This window comes from Haliaeetus albicilla, chromosome 5, assembly GCF_947461875.1.
Source record: "Haliaeetus albicilla chromosome 5, bHalAlb1.1, whole genome shotgun sequence".
Taxonomy (NCBI): domain Eukaryota; kingdom Metazoa; phylum Chordata; class Aves; order Accipitriformes; family Accipitridae; genus Haliaeetus; species Haliaeetus albicilla.
In genome coordinates, this window is record NC_091487.1 from 30,617,885 (window position 1) to 30,636,133 (window position 18,249).

The window sequence follows — 18,249 nt, forward strand, 5'->3', positions numbered from 1 at the left end:
ACGCATTTCATATGCCCCATCAGAAACTATAAAACTGTATCATAAACAGTTTTTTTGAGTTTTGTTTCTTAGTTGAACATATTAAACACGGACGCTTCTTAAAAGAAAACAGTTCTTTTTAAAGTTTATGAATAACACACTTTCAAAAGAACTTGAAGAACAATAAAAGCATTAGTTAGAAACATCTTCACATTTTGCTCTAAGTATTGCTTGACAAGCACACATTAGAATAGTAAAGTTTTTTTTCAAAACATACAATTACTTAAACAGAAACCAATCACATGTGTATTCCTTCTCCTGTTTTTGCAGTTGAGCCCCAGTGGAAATCAGGAGAGGTATTGCATGCAATGCATGAAAGCACAGTTGGGCATTTTCATTATACATATAGGGGGAAAATAATTTTCTATTTTACAAAGTGATGCAGTAAAACATAGGTACTGATGAAATGTGCACAGAAAGCCCACATACCTTTTAAGGTTACAATAATACAAATAATAAAAATACAGTTTATCAAAGCCACGTGACTTAAAACTGCTAATTTACAGTGCTGCGAAAGAAGGGTCTTCCTTGTGAAAAGGCCAGAAAAACAGCAGAGAGGTTCCAGCTTTCCTCCAGGTTTCCTCCCTTACTAGTTTCATGTTCAAACATCACATGGAAGGCTATTTCCTCATACCACTTTACTGACCCTCAATTATCTCTGTGTCCCAACAGGCCCAAAGAAGTCCTTCACGGCAAAGAGAAGAGTGGACGGCTCTGCCACACTCTCCCAGTGCCCACGCAGAACTCTTCCCACATAGTGGAGGTACAAGGGTAAGATGCCATTGCTAGAGGGTCATTCTCGGTGCAGGATTTTATCTTGGGAATGGTAACACTAGAATTGCAGGGCTACACATTGCCTACAAATAACGCAGCATTACTCAGACGGAAAGTAAATCAAAGCAACCATCATAGCCCATAACAACTGCCAGGTGCAGCAATGTAAGAATGTGGTTCCCAAGTATTACACGCAGCTACTGTCCTTCTACAAACAGAACACCAGCTACCAACAAATATTGACCAGTACCAGCCCCAGCAGGGATATTGTACCCTCTGATAAGCAGCACTGATACATTGTGGCGTAAATAGATCCCTGTTTTTCTAGGAAGAGTAGATCGCAATGTGAAGAATAAACATTTTGGTGAGTCACTTCCCATGTTCCGGACATGCGAACATACAGTATAAAGGTTCAACGCTGACACGGTTTAGGGTGTGACTTTTCTCAATAGCAAATCACAGCATGAGTTTGGAGCTCACCTAGGAGGTGAAAACTTCCATGGCACTGTCTGAATGCTGCTGGCTCCTCCAGTGTCAGCGCATGCACATGCTGCATCAGAAATCTGGGTTCAACAGGTATGTTTTCATGATCCTTAATCGTGACAATTCACTCACGTGCTTCTCAAACGTTCTTTGCATTTTATCTGCCAGTTATTGATCCCATGCCAATGGAGATACAGTGAAATACAGACATTCATATACAAAAAAACCAGAGCTTCATGACGATTCTGCGTTTGTATTCTCAAGATATGATCAGCACCTGGTTAGAAGAGTTCCAATTTGACTATCCAAAATTATGTCCAACTGGTATCTTATCTTATGGTGACTGTAGTTCCTGAAAACTAAACAGAAGATAAAAAACAACCCTATCATTCACCATTTTGTTTTGAAGAAAGTTATAGAATCTCACTTCAAAGCATGAAATTCCCTCTAGGAGCCTCCATACATAAATCTTTTTATCTTTATCTGACCAACTGACAGTACTAAATTGCTGGAAAAGGCAATGCGAAACACTTTGTAAAGAAAAAAATTACTGGAATAGGATGAAACTTCAGGTTACTGTATGTTAAGCTCTGGTACAGTAATTCAGTAAGGTATTCAAAATTACTCCTTGCTTGTTGGTATCACCCAAGTGCCAAGAAAAGTACCTTGCAGTGATTATGTATCTTGCTATTGTATTCAACTTCAGCTCCTGTGGTAAAGACAGCTAAAATGCTAAGTTTAATAAACAACCACCCTGGGATGGCACGTTACCTGATATAAAACAGACTGACCAAGAACTAAGACATCCTGTTTCTCAAGTAACATTCTGTGGCAACTGTTTTCAACTATTCGCTTGTAAATGTATTTTTCAATAGCTTCCCTAACATGCAGAAATTGTGTCATAAATGAGGACTCCAGATAATCTGCAGAGATCTGATGATTCTGTCCTGACACCTTTCTGAACCACCAGGATCAGCACGTCCCCAGGGTGCCAGGCACCCCAGGTGACATATTTGCCAACTGTACATTTCTGGCAGAACCGGGACAGATACGTTCCCAGTTTTATTTCTGACAGTAGAAAAGTTTAATTTCCTTTCATATGGCTGTCACATCTACAAACTAGTAAGACACCCCTGCTTTGCCCTGACCCATCTGCTTTCCCTAAAATGTAATTCTGCTTGTATTTTTGCTATGCCAGACAAATTCCTATTGCCTCCTGGCATGAGGTCATTCCAGGCAAATACTGGTACATCATCCCTCTTCCCTCCTGTCACCTGCTACTGCAGATTCATATACAGGATCCTGTGCGCAGGCACTGATGTTGAATAATACTTGTCTGAGTCACATTTGTTGTGAAAATGGCAGACCTTTTCAGCCAGTGGAAAGCAATCCATTTCAACAGCAGAGAGTTTGTCCAAATGTCTTTATTGCTACTGCTTTCTTAAAAACCATACTTAAAAAGTGTAAAAATAAGAATATTTTAAATAAATTACCCTAGTGTGTACTGTTTTCAATGTTCATGAGCTACAAGCTCTTAATAACTAAAAGGCATTTTATCAGCTGTTTCATTTTGTATTAGTGAAGATATATTTCCCATCAGGGTAACAAAACCAACAACATTCACCGAGACAGCAACTACAATTTCCTATATTAACCCAACAGGGAAGAAGGCATTCAGCATCAAACAGCCCTGTCATTTCTTTCTCTAGAGGAATAACTTTCTAGATGCATTACCAACAGTCACGGAAAACTGCTTTACAAAAAGAGTTTTATTTACACTATAGAGGAATTAAGCTGAAAGTGAAGTAGCAGTGTCTGTGTTACTAAGAAATGCATCTGTAAAACACGCATTTATAAAAATGTGCAAACAAGCAACAAATTCACAGGCTTTCTAAAAGCTTAGGATATTAAGGCATTACAAAAGAGATGCCAGTAGTGCTGGCACTCACGAATAAATGTGGGTTTATTAGACTAAGTTTTCAAAGCCTAGATGCTTACAAGGCACATTTTCCCAGCCTTTTAACACTTGTTTTAAAAAGTAACTCTCCAAAATAGCCATTGGGTCCTATTATCCTGCAGGAGGAAGTAGGGAGTGTGAACTCAAACCCTCCCGACTCCATCTGAAATGTAATTAATTAGAGGCCTCAAGGTATCACAGACAAAAGCCCGTTTATATGGAAATTCCTCCTCTAAAAAGAGACATGTAGAAACTTCCTGATTCAGCAGATAAAACAACATGTAAACTCATCCTGGCCTGTCTGACCAGCCTACAGACAGATCTCACGCCACCCTCACAGTGCTTACTGCTTACAGAGCAGGGAAGTGTTCAGGATCCTGACCTTCTGTTCATTTTACCAGTTTCCCTTAATGAGATGTAAAAATATTTGAAACATTTACACACTGAAGGAACACTCCAAAATTAAATCTAGAGAATACGGGCTTGGCTTAATAAGATAGTTTCTCACCCTGTTCATTTCTCCCAGATATGCAGCCAAACTGGGCTTTAAAAATACATTAGAGTATTTCTTCAAGCTTAATTTGAAAAAATAAAAAAAAAATCCCTGAAAGTAAAAAAGTACTCCTAAGTACCATTAGAAAGTCATTACAAGTAAGCTAACACTTTTCAGAAAAAGTAACCAGAAGTTTGTATTCTTAAAACAGACCTCGCTTAGTAACAGGAAGCATACCTAAGGGAGGCAAGTGTGGGGAGTCTCCTGCCTTTCTCTCATAGGAAAGACAAAACCTCTGGACCACAGGAAATAACACAACTTTTAGAAAATCCCAGTGGTGTGAGTGAAAACACTTCAAATAAATCTGTAAGCCCTCAAAACGATGTTGAAGGACAACAGATGTTCTTCCCCCCACTAGCTCATTTGAAGACTCACGTACTCCCTAGGAGAAGTCATTTATTTGCATTGATTAAAGTCAGTATTCAGATCCAGACTCATGCAAATGGAGAAACTGAGAGGAATAGGTGCATAAGGAATGACAAGCTGTGCCTGTCCTCTTGTTGCCGGGGGAAAAAAAAAAGCCTCCCTGAATATGTGAAGATAATGGAAAAATACAGACCTTTGAATATACCTTTTCTTCAGATTTAATATCTGTATAATGTAAAAGAATGCACAAAAAAAAGGTAAGTCTTAAATTTAGTCTGAAAACTACTTTCAGAATGAATTTTTTCTTTTGCTGTGCTTTTGTGATATGTGGCTGACATACCGGTGCATTGGCTGATATGCTGCCAAAATAAAATATAATCATCATTATAACTGCCATTATAAATCAATTCTGAAATTAAATCAGCAATTTAGATCCATCTTATTGTCAAGCATCCTTAAGCAGGAGCCTTTCCACCTAACCATCTCTGCTAGGAAGCATTCCCGTTAAGTAAGACTGATGACAGCAATATAGGCCCAGATGCGGCCATGAGAAACTAAAATAATACATGGGTATCAAAATCCAAACGCAGAACCTCCCAGCCTTTTCTCAAGGCTGCAAGCAGCTACAATGCCAGACATTACCCTAAGAATTGATCATTTTATTCACTGACTCGTTAGGTAAAAATCTCCAATAAAGCTGGGAGCAAGGATCAAAGTCCAGCCCAAGTCAGTAGGCTAAAAAATAATTAGCTGTGATTACCACAATATTCCTTATTTCCTCCACAAGAGACACAGTACCACAATGTTCCTTATTTCTTCCACAAGCGATACAGCTTTATCAGAAGAAGCGATGAATGCTCATTGACGGTCCTTAGCAAAGACTAAGCCAGGGGCTGAGGACCTCTCCTAAGTTTAGGAGCTATGGATTTGAATCTTCTCAGCCAATGCCAGGCGTAGAACAAGTCTCTTGCACCTTGGGCAAATACTGCAAACCTTGTGGAAAAGGAAGCATGGAGATCCTACCCCCACCAATGACATCTGGAAGGACGGGCGCAGTCCCTGCACCTTGGGTACTCGGGTATGGAACTCGTGTGCCAGTCTCGGGGTTGGGGATGCTCTGATAGAAGCTTTGCACAGCTTAAGTTAAGTACCAAAATCCCCTTTATATTGTCACACAGCATCTTTGGTGCCTTAGCATCTGCAAATCAGTTCTGTAGCCCACAGAGCCTCTCAACAGCTCTTTAATCTTTCACCTGATCAACAGAAGGGTTTTCCTTTCTTCTTGCTCTCCTGCTTTTATTCTCCCACATATATTCTTGCACCTGCAAACCCAGTATTATTACAGCAGTGTCTCTGGGAACCTGGAGATTTCCTACTGGCATGAGATTCACCTCTTCTTTGCTCCCTTTTCCCCCGCCTTGATTGCAGCCTTTGGTTTATATCAGGGGGCCCAATACTAGCCTGAACAAAGTTTACCAACAAACCAGTATGCAGCACCTGCCTCGGATCAAAGCCTGCTCTAATCAGCACTAACCGCACCACAAGTGGGAAGAACCCAGCAGGGAGTTTGAGTAGGTCCAGGTGGAAACCATATTCTTACTAGGGGAAAGATATTATGGGGGGGATTCATGTGCTGTGTTGAACCCAACAGGAGGGGGTTGTTAATATATTGAAGATGACCTGCTTCTGCCATTTTTTCTCTGCATTAATGTTATTTCATCACCATGATCACCAATCAGAGCAACTAAAATGGGCTGTAGCTTAAACTCAAATTGAAATGGTAGAGAAAAACTGATTTGCAAACTACTTTCATTGCTACAAATAATTAAAAATTTTGCTGCTGTTGTGAGAAATTTAACATCTGAAGGATTGCACAAACCATAGTCTCAAAGGCTGAACAGTTCACAATGACCTGAACGTAGCAGTAAAAATTTGACAGCAAAATACTTCACTGCCACAAACAATTCTATATCCTCTTTCAGCTTCATTTTCATCAAACCCGAAACTTGTGAAAGCCAGGAAATGCACCATGTTAAGACACAGCCCATACGCTCCTCACCCAAGAAACAACAGGAACTACCTGCAAACACAAGAACTGTGGTCACTATACAAAGGGCCGTATCGTGAAAGCCAAAATAACTCTAAGAGTGATGCAAGGCGATCTTGGGAATCTTGCTCTTAACCTACACAGGAGGTAACCTGGGACTGACATTTGCCTCTGTACCCACTACTGCCTGCTTGGCTCTGTGCCTTCCCAGCCTTCCTCTTTCTCTTCCTCTGTAGGATTTTGCAGCATGTATCTGCAGCTTACACTGCTACAAACGTTAATAATTCTGTGCTGGTAACCCACAATCACAGTAATTTTGCAGTAAGTCTCCATTGCTCCTGAGCAAAGGGCATCTACCCATACAGCTCAGGAAAGCCAGGTCCTATTGTTAGGATTAGCATTTTTAGAAAAAAAATACTAGTACACTAGGAAATATCACAGAGATGAAAGTAAAATACTGGAGCTGAAAAGAGCAAACAACCCTGTGTGTCAAGTCTATAACCTGTATTTATAAACTATGGTTAAATGCCACTGTCTCCTGCTCAACCTCTGACTGATCCAACCACCACCACCCCCAGTCCAATAACTTTTACCACGGGTTTTATGAACTACGATTTCAAATCTAGTATGTTGACTAGAATTCATAAATATGTATTTAACAGTGTAGTGTAGAATAAAAAAAAATATGAGTATGTGTTTCTACAACATTAAGTAGCAATAACACTCTGTCAGTGCCCTTCACTGCCTTTGCAGGAGAAGGGCTGGGAAGCAGATACTTTTTCACTCAAGAATGAGGAAAGTAAAGCAAATACCTTCTCATTTTAAATTTGGTTTAACCATTGCTGTCCTTAAATGCAGAAAAGTCCTTCCTACTGTGTACAATTACATATATATATATTTTAAATGACTGACAATTTTTAATCAATAAATCAGGTCTCACCTACTACATTGTGTAATCCTTCCACAAAAATGTTAATTAAGTATGAATTTTCAGATTGGCTTAGAAACTATATTTATTCATTATAACCAGCTTCTTGATAAAGGCATTCAAAAATAGTTCTGCAGGTGAAAGATTCAACAGAGCAAAACCGCAGTACTTAATTAAAAGGAAAAAAAATATGTAAAAAGGAGTAAAAATAAAAGGACATTTGAAAGCAAGTTTCATCCCTCAACTAACCCAAGAAATAATGAGAAAGAAAAGGAACAGAAAACAACCAACCTTATATCTGTATACTGATTGTTCACCCAGTCTCAACATGAACTGGGTGTCAGGTACATTCTTTTTGACAGAATAAAAATAATAAATACCAAAATTCAGAAAGCATCGCAGTCTTTTGCTAAAAAAGTCAGAAATCACAGTTTTTCCTATGAAATTTATGATTATACTATGCCAAAATAACCACAGGATTACTTATAGACATACATATCAACAATTACAGTATGTAAAGCAGAAGTTAATAAATAATATGTGTAGAGATAAAACTCACATACTCACATAAAAAAACACATACATTATCAATACAATAAGAAAGGGCAGAACACTAAGCCAGCTTTCATTTTTGTAGAATATATTAGACAACTGAAAGGAAGTGAATATTTGTGGCAATTCTACAGGCCTGGGATAATATGCTACTGAATAAGCTGAACAATGATATGAGGTCTCATGGGGGAGGGTGCAGGCGAGGAGGTTTGGACATAGTCTTGAAGCAAAAAATCAACAGTTTTGGACTATATAGTTTACATGTTTACAAAATCACCTAAGCTTGAAATTCAACCCATAATTTGTGTCTAGCTTTCCCATATAAATTCTGGGTACATATTACTTAAATATAAAATATAAATATGTAAATATATACCAACTTTTTATGTTTTATCACCTCAATATAAAAAGCCAATAACATCCAAAATTATGAATAATTATTTGGACTACAGGGAAAATCTTGTCCCACAGAGGTCAACAGCAGAAGTCTCTGGTATGGTTAAATTCCCAATACTGTATGGTTAAGATGTACATTTAAGATAGCCATACTTGATTGTGTAAATGAAAAAGCCTAAATGTCAACTCAAACATCTAATTGTAAATGGAAACTCATTCCCTAAAGGCATATTATTCCACTTCCACACACCAACACAAAAATAAAGATCGCAAAAATGTAAGGCAATGAAAAAACAAACCAGAAGGCCACGCAGTTTGAAGACCAAATTTTTCTTTACTTCAGAAATACATCTTTATATTCAAATTCCAAGTTGCTGCACTGCAATAGGAATATACAATCATAAATTTAATTTATCTTGATCATTTGCATCCCCTGGCAAACTGAGCTCAGGCACACCATGTGGTTTTCAGTGAAGACCTTGGTTACCTAGTCTTCTGTCTGGGTCCATTATAATGCAAAGCAGCCAAGAAATAAGCCTCAGGGTCACGTAATCCATTCTCCATTAAACTGTGAATCGCCTCATGATCAAACATTATCCAATAATCCATCACAAGAACTCTTCAGAGTATATGTGGAATTTTTTTTATTTTAAGATGAACACACAAAAGTATTGCAGTTACATAACTGAATTTGCTTCTTAAAATTTTGCAGCACTTAAGGTGAGCTTGGTAGTTAACCAAGTAAAAAGTTGAACCAAAATTGACAGAAATCAGAGTATGGCAAATGTCATTTTTTAAGGAGGACTTATGCCTTGGCACCCCTTTCATCATTCTGCTTGGCTGGGGCAGCTGTTTATCTTGACCTTAAAACAGGACACATGCAAAAAAATATATACTTTATCTCTTCTTGCTTGATGATGTTACAATCCAGCAGTTAAATACCGTCTGTCATCTTTTGCATACTTCAATCCATTTGGACATGGCCAAACAATGATTTGAAAAACAGTAAATACCACAATCATAATTTAACCTCTGGTAAATTAACTCCTAAAAAGTTCTTAGAACTAAAATATGGCATCCACGTAATTACGTAGCAGGACTCTTCTGCATTGGTCACGCCAAAAAATTGCTTGTTTGGTAAGTTTCAGTGATAAACACTTCAAGCGGGAGGTACTGGCAGTCGTCTTACTATTTCCATAGCTATCTTTAGATAGGCTTTAGCCTGTAAAAACAGAAACATATATTTAGCACCTTTCATTTTCTATAAAAAGGAGTATTTCACATCTCGTTAGGTATATGTTCTTTCACATACCTTCAAAGAAAAAGAAAAAATGTTACAATAAATCGGTTCGATTTAGCCAGTTTTGTGTTCAGGAAAAATGATGCATTAATACATAAAATAAGTACAAGCATTATTTAAAATATTGGGAGGAAGGGCATGTAAAATTTAACTTTGGTATTATTCCAAGAATAGAACTTGACTGAACAAGCTGTCTTAAACAGCAAACAAAATCAACATTCTGGAGGAGAAGTGTTGAGAAGAAGGAGACTCTTTAGTCCCAAAGATACTATCGGTTATAAACTTTCCTCACCCTGAAGACTGAGATGCACCGTGCACAGGATTGAGATAGAGTATCAGAGAAAACAATGACATTAATTTTTTTTTTATAATTAATTAATTACGGACTAGACTACACTACAGAATTTCCTATACAGACATTAAAAATGAAAGTATTTTCAAAAAAACCCCATCCTTCCAAAAGACTGAAATGGGTATTAGAAAGAACTAATTCTGCAACACTAGAATCCATACAGCAAAATCCGTCTCTCACACCAACCCGTGGCATCTGGTCAGATACCGTCAACTGGAGGGCAGAAGAGCACAGAACTGTAAAGAGTATTGGGAGTGACCCAAATAAGCACACTTCTTCTAACATCTCCAAAAACATGACACAGCTAGGACCGTGATCAGTCTAACATCAAGTATTCATAAATTTAATGTCAAGAGACATGTATAAAAACACTACCTAAATCCAACACAGAAAAAAAACCACAAAATGAAACCAAAGAATTCCTGTACCAAGCTCAACAATTTGTAGTCAAAATGGAACATGCCTTTTAGAAAGGTCTCCAATCTTGATATAAAGATTTTCAACTAAAAGAGTATCTTTGTGTTTGTGTATATTTATATATCTTGCACGTTGTTCCAGTGGTTAATTCCATTGTTAAAAATGTACACCTTATCTATAATTTGAATGTCATGCTTCAACTTCCAGCTGGTGCATCACGTTCTGTGTTTGTCTAGTACAAGAGAAAACTCCCCTGCTATTCAGCTTGCTTCTGCTTTTGTTTGAAGCTGCTACTTCATCTTCTCAAATAAGTCTGCATATGGAGCCAACATTGACAATATCCCTGTTTTACTAGAAGAAATCACCACAGTGTTCCTTCCCTATCACACCGATCTCTCCTGCCTCCTGCAGCACTCTTGGATGGCTCTAGCCTCGAGTTAGACCTTGTTTATCCTGATGAGCCTTTAAAATAGCAAAGGAACTGACATGCACCTGAGGCCAGAGCTTGAGAGGCAGGAAGAGAAGGTCTGTCTCTCGCTTGGGCCACCTGCACAAACTGCCACTGGTCTGAACCAGGTGCCAGCCTTTTGCAGGGCCAGGCAGCCCAAACGTGTCTCCTCTCTTCTAGGGTTCGCTTCTGACTTGTAGGGTTTTCTTTTCTGGCACTCCCAGCCTCAGTGCTCACATCACCTTAAAACTAATGTCACAATTTTCTGAGTTTGTAAGGAATGCAGACACCAAGCTAGAATTGTGTTCTCCCACACGCGTGACTTTGTGGCAAGAACTACAGAACTTATGTCACAAGCATGAAATTCAAACTTCTCCTATGGGTATAACTGCAGTGCAGTTGGGTAGCACAGCTGTGCCCATGTGCAACGCCCACCACGCTAGCTATTAATTCCCTGGGTGGTCTAGCTACTCCGCAGCTAGCCACCTGCCTAGATGAGATAACGGACCAACCTGAACAAGGTGACTGACTGAAGTCAAGCTGCCTTTGCAGTTAAATATTTGACTAACTGGTGTAGGAGTGCTCCAGGTGGGAATTTTGGACTGTCTTTAAGAGTCCCACAGGCAGCTCCCACTTTGTGTAGATCAATTCATGTGTTTTAAGGAGTCAGTTAAAAACCTGCATAGAAAATATGGCTCTTTCTAGAGATTGCCCAGGCTGTTTCTGCTCCAGAATTGACCAAATTGTACACAGAATTACAAACACACCGTAGAAATTGTTCCTGTAGGTGCAGAAATACTAACATAGGACAGTGGTTTTGTACATAGTTAAGATGGGAGATGTTCTATACACAAATCAAGATAATCAGCAGCAACTGATCATGCATATGCTGAAGCAGTCATATAGGACCATGGACTAGCTGCATTGTTAAAACTGAGCTATAGAGCAGTTCAGGGAGTCTCATTTGATCCAGCCATAGACACCATTGGCAAGGGTCCTTAGAACACAAGACTTCCATAACCATCTAGACAGCAATGAGATATCCTGCTTGGAAGACTTGACTGCTTGTGTGTTACCCTATGTCAAAATCCCAATAAACTAGATTTCCCCCCCCGCCCCACCCAAAACACTGCTAATGAGTATCTGGGCAACAATTTTGCAATGTACACTGACTCTCATTTGCCAGGTAGCTGATCTGTCGCTTCATAACAGGACGCTCCTGGTGCAACTCTTTGTAACCAGCATGCTAGTAATACCTAGCCCTAGCGTTATTGCAATTGGTCTTACCTGCTAAGCATCCTTTTTTTTGTTTTCCTAGACCACTACTTTATATGTTGAACAGACCAGCATCCCATACATGTCCTTACAGAACTCTACTAGTAACCTGTGTTTGACAAAATCAACTGTTTCAAGCCTTAGTTTCCTATCTTTGAACAAATCATTCAGCTATGAGTGAGGACCTGTCTCTCAATCAACATATGTGAAAGGTCTAAATGGAATGTCAGTGACTGTCAATATGCCTTTCATCACGTAAAAACAACCCTACATGTATTGAATGGTTTCTCCTACTCATGTCTTTTCAATGGGGCATCTGTAGACGGGAAGCACAGCTCAGTTCAGCTGTTTACTCCATCATTACTAAGCAAAAGGAAATGGATTGCAACTGAAAACAGAGAGGGTTTTTTACTTCCTTTTTGGGTGGAAAGCTAGAGGAGAAAAAGTAAAGGATGAGTTCTTACTCATCACTCACAACCATTTTCATTTTAATAGGATAAAAGTGTGCTTTACAGATCAGTATTTCCCTTTATGGTTTGGAAGCTCTAAAGGAATGGTTTATAGACAATCTTTCTGAAAGCTTTTTTTACAGATGGACAACTTGATATTTAACAGTAACATATCAGTTAGCTGGAAGCCAAACATTCCCCCTGTTTCGAGAGGATGAAGGAGAAGCGCACAGGAAGACAGAATGCCCTAAAACCAGACCAGGCTTGTTCATTATGAACGCTGCCTAGATGGGGTCCGAAAGCAGCACTGCGGAGGGCACAGGTAGAGGTGGAAGGTGATGTTCGGAGTCGAAAGAGATGGATAATGGCCACATGAGAGACTGCTTACCTCTCAAACACTGGTACAAACACTGCCAGAAGAGCACAGCATTTTTTAAATCACAAACCTCCTTAGGACTGAGAGGGCATGGTAGATGATGAAGTGACTAATGACAGCATAGATCGTGGACTAGGAAACGGAGAACTTGTAATGAAGTTCATCAGTGAAAGGACTGAAAAGTCCTACTTAGCCTAAATAATCAGAACATCCTGATTCATTACTCTGTCATGGGATAATAGACATGGGGTAGATTTAAACTGCAAGTCTTTTTATTAACTCATCTAATTAAGCCCTACAGTAATCCTAGAGAAATGTGAGCCCTTCAGTTATGGCATTTCATTCTCCCTAAAAATCTTACCCATGAGGGAGGTATGCATCACTGCTAAGATTATTGCAAACTGACCGTACAGGTCATAGCTGACTCTGCCCTGTTCTCATGGATAGGATTAGCTTCGCTTCACCTGCTAGTTTGCCTTTCACTGAAGTGCAGATCTTAGCCTGCAAACAGCTCACTGCAGTGGCTTCCAGTGTCTGGTGCAATGACCACACAAATACAGAATACAATTTACCCATCAACAAAGGCAAAACAGGTATGAGCTGATACCACATTCGCCTTCACCCAAACCACTGCATACAAACAGCTTCAGAACAGCAACTCAGAAAAAGCATACTGATCCCACCACTTGGTTGTGGGCCAAGTATACCATAGAGTATAAATCCCAGTACTGACATGGTTTCTAACTTCTATTTGTGATTAAAAGACTTCAAGACTATTAAGATGCTTTATCCAGCCCAGCAATCCAAGGGAGAATCTATGCAAGTCCCAACCATCTGGAATATCAAATGCTGTGGATGCTACTATACCTGTAAAGAAGGATAAGGTATTTAAATCTGCTCAACTGAGCTGTTAGGGGCTTATACTTTATTCATTGCTAAAGGAAACTAGCAACCATATGCAACTAATCAAATAGTGACTATCACAAGGACGAATACTAGACTCAGCTACCATTTGCATGAAAATAATGATAGGTGATAGCTCTTGTTCTTATTAGCACTCTCTTTGCTCAACCACAGTCCATTTGTCCATTTTCCAGTTCAATCAGATTGTTAAATAGCTTTAATTTCCACAGAAATTGCTTGTTACTTTGACACAACTCCAACCTTCAGTGCATGACTGGAGCTGCCCTACGATGTCTGTATTTTACTGTGGTCAACTCAGAAGGCACTAAAAGTATGATGATAAACACAGCTTTAAATGAGCTTCCACTTCAGATGAAAGCTTCACGTCACCCAGAGAAATTCTTGACAGCTGCAAGAGGCCCAGAGCCTTTCCCACTCTGTCCTCCTCTGGGCAGTTCTACCATAAGATTCTTCTTTGCATGTATTGGCAACTCCTGCCAAGCTGCAATGAAGTCTCAGCCCAGAAAGGGGACTTAATGAAACAATAAAAGTCAATCCATAAATTCCAACATGAAATGGAGGAGATGGGTAGGTAAACTGGATGCTTCCTGAATCTAATCCCTCAAAAAAAAATCCTCAGTGCTCATGGGAAATTTCCTGTTAATCCTATATATCAGCAGTTGCAAAGCCAAGCCGTCCTCTGAGGGAGCCTCAGCTGAGAAACACTGCTAGCCCCAAGGTGCCATTATACGTGTACATCACTCAGGTGCCATTACGTACATCAGAAAAGACATCCTGCCCAGAAAACAGTTAAGTAGAACACTGATATTCAAATGCAATACAGTAGCATCATTCAAACAGACTATCCTACCACTCAGCATTTTCTTCAGCAGAGTGAAGCATAAATGAGGGTCTGATGATGCATTGTACTATCTACACCCTGAATGAAGGATTCGAACCTACACATACCAAATGTTACTGTGATCATTCAAAGGAAGCCTTGATGATAAGGCATATTATAAATCATATCATGCAGCCTTCTTGAGGGTTTGCTTTTCTTTTAAAGATATCACAGCCTGGAGAGACCACTCTTTATATGGAATTATTGATGACAGCTAAACAACAGCAAACATTATTTGCTACCACTACCTCAATTTTTCTCCAACTATTTCTTGCAAGCTTTAAAAGGTTGTACATTTTTACCCTACTTAAACATCACCCTTTCATAGAGTTCTACAAAAAAAGTCCTTCAGAATACAAATTCCACCTGTCTCTTCGGATAATACCACAGCAAGGTCTGTAACATTTCTAATTTAATTGAAAAGGGATTTTTAACCAGACTTAACTTTCCTCTGTTACGTCAGACTGCTGATGCCTTGTGCTTCTGCTTTCCACCTGACTGGGCTTTTTCTCTCCCCTTATAGATCTGTGTGCAATTTACTGGTCTCAAAATCCTTCACCAATATATATGAGTACATGAAATCTGCAAGAGGGCTGAATACATTTCGCATTGTTAAATGTGAACTAGACAGTAACAGAACATCCCCCAAGAAGTATGTGGGGTTTGTATCATACACTGGTCTTTATTGCAAGCTGGAAATGATGACATTAAGCATGTTTTCCAGCCACAGGTCCTGGTTTCCTTGCTCCAGGACAAGTTTGGCTCTTCTCCTACCCAAGTCATAAATTCCTGACCCCACTGCATGTAAGTTTGTGCATACCTGCAAAAGGCTGTGTGATCTGGGGATCCAACCCTCTAAGCTATATATGATTCATTGGATTTGCTCCCTTTCATCTTCCCCTGCTTTCCCCATATACTCCACTCAATTTTTACGGATAAGGGGTAAAAAGGGTAAACTCAAAGTATCTTTCCTTAATAGATTCAAAAGGTTTTCCATAACAATATGTGGCAAGAAAACACTAAGGAACTAACTGACCATTATGTGTTTCCTCAAATTTGTTTGGTTTTTTTTTTTTTCCCAAAAGCAATCATCCTCTTTATACTTTCTGCCATGAGGGCTCACTATCTCTTTAATAATGGAGAAGGGGAAGAAGGTGAAATCTAAACTTCATTCTTTCATGACTTCTCTGCTGCCTTGAATACATTATCCCTGCTAAACCTTAGAGGTGTATCATCTCTCCTCCCCAATTTTTATTTTTTTTTTTATCATCCCATTCCCAAGACAAGAAGATCAGAGATTCCACCTACTGCTTGCCTCAGCCTCCAGCATGTCTCCTCCCTGAAACGTCTATCCCAACAAGACTCCCTAGCTTTTAGAAGTTAAATGGACACACTGGTACAGCTAATGTATTTTGTACTTGCTTGAGCTGCTTCTTTCATCTTGAGACAGATGGGAGTTTGGTGCTCAAAGGTCACAGCTAGCCTGCCTGTTCTAGCAAGGTATTAACAAATCCACTGTGCCATCAAGGCTGTGATATACCTGAAAGTTTCTAGCAGGAAGTCCTCATAAGATAACCACCAACTGTCTCATACTGCTCTGGGTTTTGTGCTCACAGATGGAAGAGCTCTTAGGAACCTCTACTTACCTTTTCCCCCAGTGTTGACGGAGAGTTCACTGGGCATTTAAACAACTCATTTGGTGGGAGAATCACTCCGCTGCAATTAATCATGTTCTATATTTCTTGCTGTGTTTCTAGCCCTCCTATCCACAAGTGTCAGGATGCCTCTTTCAAACACCTGTTTTTCTGCTGGTTCCTTTTCATGATCCTTAGGAGATTCCCCTACACCTCAGCATGATCAATTCCACCTGGTTTCCGTGACTCTTCATTTGTTTTCCCTGTTCTAGCTTCTTCCCTACCATTTTTCCTATTCTACCATTTTAGCAGTGTTCCTGATTCTCCTAGTAAGCTTTTGCTGTCTAGAGACTCTCTCATATGTTTGGGTGAGCAAAAAAAATGAAACCCTCGTCAGCCAATCCACCTCCACAGCTTGATGGAGGAGGAAAATGCTCCCAAGACTCTCAATTATCTCCTGAAGGGTCTGGTAAGTCCTCACTGTTGATTAAACTAAGACATTATTAGCTTCTTGTAGAGGATCTTAGATCACTCCCAACTGCTGCACTGTGTCTGCTCTTTCTGTTAGACTAGCCTCTGCCATTTAGGCTAACACACGAGTACAGCAATATTCCATTGCTACAGCACGTAACAAAGTTTCGTCAGTGAAGACTATTTAAAAAAAGGCCACAATTTAAACAACTAAGCTGACAGAAACATTAACATAGACAATGTTATACCAAAAGCAAAATAATTTTACCAGCGCTGTTTATTTCTCCATGGGGAGTGTCTCAAGCTTCATCAGAAGAGAACTCTGGCCATTAAACCTTCACATCCTTTAGCAGAGTCTTATGTATTCTGAGCCTTTGCTGAGGATGAACTTTCTAAGTTCACACATGCACAATTCTACAATTAATTTTGTTTTTTCTGGAAGGTTGTTTTAGTTGTTAGTAATTTCCTTGCCAGTTGTGAAAAGGAAACTTCCCTTTTCACCAACTACATCTAAGCTTTAAAATAACAAATTTAGACAAGTTTGCTTACACATTTTAAAATTCTAGTGTAGAGTGAGAGCTATACTTTCATATATCAGCAAGGCAAGTTGAACCCCATGGCAGGTGTGTAAGCAAAAAAAGTATTAGCTAACATATTTTAGAAACACCATTTATTCTAGTCTTGACAGAGCTTAGAAGGTGTGACAGCTTGCTGGGTTTCTGAGAAGTCAATCACCATCCTTATTCCCCACTGTTTGAACATGCTAGCTATTATTTCAGTTCCATGATTCTGTATTTGATTTGTAAGTGTGTTCTAACAAAAACAGCACAGATTTTTGCATTTAAAAACCCCTGTAAATTTAAGGGACAAGAGCAGAGATAATTTCAGCAGCTCTGGGCACATTGTTATCTATCTGAAAAATTGCGATTGTTCATGCATGAATAGCCACAATTTTAGTTTATTTGAGAAACATGGCAATGGGTGTCATGTATTAAAGATTAGAATCGGACCTTATATGACCTCTCCCCCCTTCAGTTATGTGCTAAGAATTTAATTTTTCTTTTAAAATATAAGAGAACAACAATAATTTTCTCTGTCTTTAAAATGAGAAGCAAACCACAGATAAAGGGAAATTCTTTTTCATTCTGTAGAGATTAGTGACATCTAAAAAAACCTCATTCTTTGAGGAGAATGATTATCTCACAGACACAATGGCAGAGAAGAATATTAAAAGTTTTCCCCAGAGTCACACATATTTGTCAATCTTTATTCCTCTTCATATTTAACTTAATTGCCACAAATGGTGCTCATAACCCCTCCTTTCGTTACCAGGAACATAGTCCAACGAGGAACAGATGGCAACACAACAGACTTCCTTGTCTTTTTTAATTTTCAGAATGCTATCCTACATGTCTGAATTTTTAGATTGATAGTCCTGCAGGCTACAGACTCTTGGTTATTATAGATTTCAGATACAGTGAGCTGTGAGCCTTCCATCTTAGTTTGCTCAGCTGTTTTGTGTCAACTTTGACCTAAGCCATGCATCTATTCAAACCTTCGCACTGCTGATCAAACTTCCCAGATAGAAACTACCATATTGATTAGAATGATTCCTTTTCGCAAGGATC

At 39.1% G+C, this 18,249-nt stretch overlaps 1 protein-coding gene across 3 annotated transcripts in view; it reads right to left on the bottom strand.

Annotated features, from left to right (window-relative positions):
- Positions 1-370: 370 nt before the first annotated feature.
- Positions 371-18,249, bottom strand: part of NUBPL (NUBP iron-sulfur cluster assembly factor, mitochondrial) — a 95,789-nt gene continuing 77,910 nt past the window's right edge. For 2 of the 3 annotated variants that reach the window (XM_069784021.1, XM_069784019.1), the window contains one exon: positions 8,410-9,317. In XM_069784021.1, coding sequence (XP_069640122.1) covers positions 9,313-9,317 — 5 coding nt within the window. In that variant the 3' untranslated portion in view covers positions 8,410-9,312. Of the gene's footprint in view, positions 1,656-8,409; positions 9,318-18,249 lie in introns of those variants that run through there. The other variant, XM_069784020.1, reaches the window with a different exon arrangement.